General features: G+C 31.9%; 1 protein-coding gene across 1 annotated transcript in view; it reads left to right on the top strand.

Moving 5' to 3' along the window:
• Positions 1-1,245: 1,245 nt before the first annotated feature.
• Positions 1,246-5,481, top strand: part of LOC110027828 (cytokinin dehydrogenase 3-like) — a 4,716-nt gene continuing 480 nt past the window's right edge. Inside the window, exons 1-4 of the mRNA XM_020729425.1 lie at positions 1,246-1,845; positions 2,131-2,258; positions 2,881-3,168; positions 4,534-4,799. Coding sequence (XP_020585084.1) covers positions 1,254-1,845; positions 2,131-2,258; positions 2,881-3,168; positions 4,534-4,799 — 1,274 coding nt within the window. The 5' untranslated portion in view covers positions 1,246-1,253. The remainder of the gene's footprint in view (positions 1,846-2,130; positions 2,259-2,880; positions 3,169-4,533; positions 4,800-5,481) is intronic.

Genomic DNA, 5,481 nt, shown 5'->3' with positions numbered 1-5,481 from the left:
AGATCTTCTTTCATAACTCCTATATTATATAATATACAAAAATGAGAAAATTAAGGTTATAATTGTCATTTTAATTAATGTTATAATTATCTTGCTGGAAAAAACATCCACGTGTGGAATAACCCATAATACAAAAAATTTTTAATAAAAAATTAACGTTGCGTTGGAACAGAATTGTTGTATCAGTGCGAGTGTTTGACAAAACACAGTTTTGCCTGTTTTATCAAAAAACTGTTGTGGGAAGTTGTATTTTACAATATAATCTAGCTAAATACCGTGGCGACTAGAAATTCGCGGTCTTATTTCTTAAAAATAAAATAAATTTATATCAGTTAAACATAACTTTTTGAACAATAGTTTTTTCCGTAACAACTTCATAGTTTCTTCTTCAAACAACAACAACTGCTTCATACGGATATGTTAGAATGAATGGTTGGAAGATTCCTTAAATTTAACATCTACTATTTCTTTTCCATCATTTGCTATTAGTAATATTACATCACATTTGAAAATATAATGAAAAACGCTGTTGAAAATGTGACTCAAAAAATGTCTACAGCTTTTGTCTATTTTAGGCTTTGCCAGACACAGAACTCAAAAGCATGATGAGTGCTGTAACTGGTCATTGATTAAATTCCCTTGTCCCATTCTTTTCCACAGCACTCTCAAGAACCTCTGCATCATAAATACATCTCTCTTCTTTTAAGAAAATAAAAAATGTTAATTTAGGGGCATTTTATACAATCACCTAACAATTCCTATGTGTTTATATATCTAATAACTAAAGTTCAACTTTTTTACATCTATATCACCCTACCATGCACTACCAATGCATGAGAATATGTATTCCATTTTTTAAAAGTTAGTAATAAGGGTATAACTGTAAAAATTGAGGTTTAGGTATTGGAAATGTAAATACATAAGATTTATATGTTGTGTATGTAAATTTTAATTTTTTTAATTTATAATACAAAAATAAAACTAAAATGTTTAGAATTATAAGAAAAATTTTTAAGATAATTTAAGAAATCATTAAATAAAAATAAAAATAATAAAGAATTAAATATATTTTGATAAAATGTCTAAACATCTCCAAAGTAAACACTATTTTACCTTTTCACAATATAAACACTATTTTACCTTTTCACAATATCTTAATTCAATTATTCTATTCCACTTTAATCACCTTTCCTTATAAATACCTCCCTCCTTCATCCTTCCCCTGCACTAAACCTTCTACTCTTGCACCCCTAATGCACTTCCATGCCATGCCATCCTTTCTCCACCCCACATCTCTTCTCTTAACTCTCACTCTCATGTCCATCCTCACCTACTCCCCCAACTCCCTCTCTCCCTCCCTCCTCACCCACCCTATCTCCACCCATCTTCGCTTCGACCCCCTCTTCATCTCCGCCGCCTCGTCCGACTTCGGTGGCATCATCCACTCCCCTCCTTCCGCCGTCTTCCTCCCTTCCTCCCCCTCCGACATCGCCTCTCTTCTCCGCCTCTCCCACTCCTCCCCTCACTCGTTCCCCGTTGCAGCACGCGGGCTTGGCCACTCCACCCATGGCCAAGCCCAAACCCCCTCTGGCATCATCATCAACATGTCATCACTCGATGTTGGCATCGCCGTTTCGACTGATAGCATGTTCGTAGACGCTGGCGGCGGACAAACTTGGATCAATGTCTTGAGAGAGAGCTTGAGATATGGATTGACACCAAAATCATGGACTGATTATCTTTACTTGACAGTGGGAGGGACTTTATCTAATGGGGGAATTAGTGGGCAGGCTTTTTTGCATGGACCTCAGATCTCCAATGTTTATGAAATGGATATTGTTACAGGTTAGATTTTATACGTTGATTATTGATTATGAGTGATTAGTTAGAGTTTAATTAGTTGGCGGTGAGGTATTAGAGTTTGATGATTATGAAAATGATGTGAGTAGAGCTCGTGTGATGAGTTAAGAAATAATACATGTGTTTAAGGTCATGACTGAGATATGCATACAAGAAATGAAAAAGAAGGATCGTGCATTTGCATCATTCTCTTTTTATATGGAGATCGTGCGTAATATTTCTCTAATTTAGCATCAAATCGTGAAGCGAAATCTTATTGTAATTATGCAGGCAAGGGGGAGATGGTGACATGCTCAGAGAGTCTGAATTCTGATCTCTTCTTTTCTGTGTTGGGTGGTTTGGGACAGTTTGGGATCATTACAAGGGCAAGAATTGCTCTTGAGAAAGCTCCCAGAAGCGTGAGTTGTCCCCTGCCTAAACAAACAAACGAATAGATATATCTATAGAGGATCGTTTAATTATTTGCATGCATCCCACACAATTTTTATGTATTTATATATCCAACACTCTTAGATTTATATGAATAACACACACATCTTCAATATCATATCAAAAATATCATTTTTACTTACATTTTAAGTTTATGACTCCAAAATACTACAAATATAAATATAAAAATTTAGGTGTTAGATATATATGTAAATACATAAAAATTGTGTGGTATATATGCAAACTTTCTTATAAAAATTAAAATTACTCGTCACTGAGAAGACAATTTCTTACCATTTTTATTCAAAATTATTCAACCGCATCAATAAATATATAGATTTAGAAGATATTATGATGCCACCCACTTGACATAACATTTGGAACATGTTCAGTTAGGGGGATTACATACATACCACTCAAGTTTTATGATTTTACGTATCTATCTAAAACCAAAACCTTGATTTGTAAGATAAAATACATTATCTGAAGCATGAATAAAATGATAATAATGTAAAATCATATGAATTGTATTGTGGCATTTACGCATGTAGAACTTAATTCCTGCAACAAATATGGTGTGATGATGCGCAGGTGAGATGGATGAGACTAATGTATACTGATTTTGAGGTGTTCACGAATGATCAAGAGCTGCTTATCTCCATTAAAGCTGAGAAAGACAAGGGATGGCGATTAGGCTACGTTGAAGGATCCTTGCTTATGGAACACAGCTTCAGGACTAACTGGAGATCCCCTTTCTTCTCGGAGAAAGACGTGAAGAGGATTAGGAAGCTGGCTTCTGGTAATGGGGGAGTCATATATTGCCTGGAAGCCTCCTTTTATTATGGTTATGGTGCTGCTGATGATGCCAGGATGGATCAGGTAATTGTTATTTTTTTACTTTTTTTATTTTTTTTGGTTTTTGGGAAGGAATTGTGTGGAGATAGGGAGACATGACATGGATTCTGCGACCCTGTGTGTTCGATGGCAAGGTGCGATACGCACCGTTATCTGCACGTCTGTCATCAGAACGTAATATTTTTTCGTAGATGGGATTGTTGGAAGTTATTTGTTTCAAAAATAGTAAAGAAATTTTGTATGAATTATAGAAATATTTAGATAAGGATAGGAGAGATAACATCAAATATCAATTTTTAATTAAAAAATATAAAGGTGTATATGTAGACATATACAGGTATAAATATACATACATAGTATATATATATATATATAAATATATATGATTTTGATTTGGCTTAAATTTATTTAGGAAAATTTACATGCATATCACCTAATTTGGATGTATTTACTTGCCTAAAACATAATTTTTTACATATGTATGCTATCTTATGATCTAATGCATGAAAAATGTGTAATTCACTTTTTAAAGTTAAAATAGTAATATTTTTATGTTATAATAAATATTTGGGTGGTATAAATATAAATAGTTAAGTTTAGATGTTAGATATGTAAATATATAGGAATTGGTTGGTGTGTATGTAATTGCCCATTGGAGACATATTTCTGAATCTTATTTGTTTAAACAGTTTTTTTATGAATTAATTTATTTGCTAATATTTTTTTAATTGTTCTTAATGTTTATTATATTCTCATTTTGTATAATAAAGGAGTACAAATTGTAGAGAGATGACACATTTATAAAATGTATGAGCCATCTTTATATAAGATTATGTCTCTGCATGTCATTATTTTGATATCTATTTGATTTTGATGAGTGATCAATATTAAATTATTTCTTAAAACCATAGGTCTAATCTCATTTCAATAATAGTTTTTGGATTTTATGGCCCACCAAAAGTGAGCCACATCTTTATTGGCTTTTGTGATGGACCCTCATTAGAGTGCAAAAAGTATTAAGTGCAGATATCTAGAAATAAGAAAAAAAGACGAACAAAGATATCACATAATCACAAATTCACGTGTATATGATGTGACTTCTCAATCCACCAGTATCCGTACACAAGTAATCTCTCAAATGGTTTTGATCTCTCTTACTCTATCAACAATAAAAATATAAATATAAAAGAAAAGTTTACATAATACCACAAATTTTTGCAAAAAAAAATATTTTTTTACACATCTCATTAATCATTGAATAAATATTTTCTTATTGACTCAGTTTTATAGTATAGATCTTCGTGATAAAATAATAATAATACTTGACTTTAATTCGAATTTTAATATTAGCTCTCTCTCTCTCTCACATTATCGTTTTTAATTTTGCAGGGTATTGGAGATTTGCTTAAAAAACTAAATTTTGTGTCTGGATTTGCATTCAGAAATGATGTAAGTTACATGAAATTTCTGAATAGAGTTCATGAGGGAGAGTTGAAACTCAGAGCTATGGGCTTATGGGATGTTCCACATCCATGGCTTAACCTATTTGTCTCCAAGTCTAATATATTGGATTTCCACAATGGAGTGTTCAAAGGCATTATGAAGGCCAACACAACTATGGGTCCAATACTTGTCTACCCAACAAAAAGATCAAAGTATGTTTTATACATCTAACCAATCAAACTATAAGCATTGTGATTTCATCATTTTTAACGGCATTTACATAAATATCACATAGTTCGTATATATTTACTCATGTAAAACATATATATACTTTCATATTTATGTACGTAACATTCTGATCTTCGATATCATGTCAAACTATCACTATATCATTAATTTTTTAAAAGCAAAGTACAGATTTTCATGCAATAAATTTTTGATGCAAAAGTGTAATTGTAAATGCAAATATTAAACTTTTAAGTGTTAGATATGCATGTAAATGCATAAGAATTGTGTGGTATATATATATGTAGTTATACCATTTTCATGCAATAAGTTTTTAATACCAAAGTATAAGTATAAATGTAAATATTAAATTTTAAGTGTTAGATATGCATGTAAATGCATAAAAATTGTGTGGTATGTATATGCAATTTTTAAATTTTATCATTGATATATATATTAAAAAAGGAATGGTTGAAGACATTTAGACGAGCCCCGACCATCCCAAGTGTGTTAGACATTCGAGTACCACTCCCTATACACAAGGGAATTTAAACTCGACCTGAGGAGACTTATGACCTTCAAAGAGGTTACTCTATCAACAGACCACGGTATGTGTGCGTGCGCGCACACACATATACGCATATATATACATATATATATATATATATA

The sequence above is a fragment of the Phalaenopsis equestris genome, unplaced genomic scaffold (genome assembly GCF_001263595.1).
Source record: "Phalaenopsis equestris unplaced genomic scaffold, ASM126359v1 Scaffold000450, whole genome shotgun sequence".
Lineage (NCBI taxonomy): Eukaryota > Viridiplantae > Streptophyta > Magnoliopsida > Asparagales > Orchidaceae > Phalaenopsis > Phalaenopsis equestris.
The sequence above is the reverse complement of the archived record's forward strand: the minus strand, read 5'-3'. Positions and strand labels throughout refer to the sequence as shown.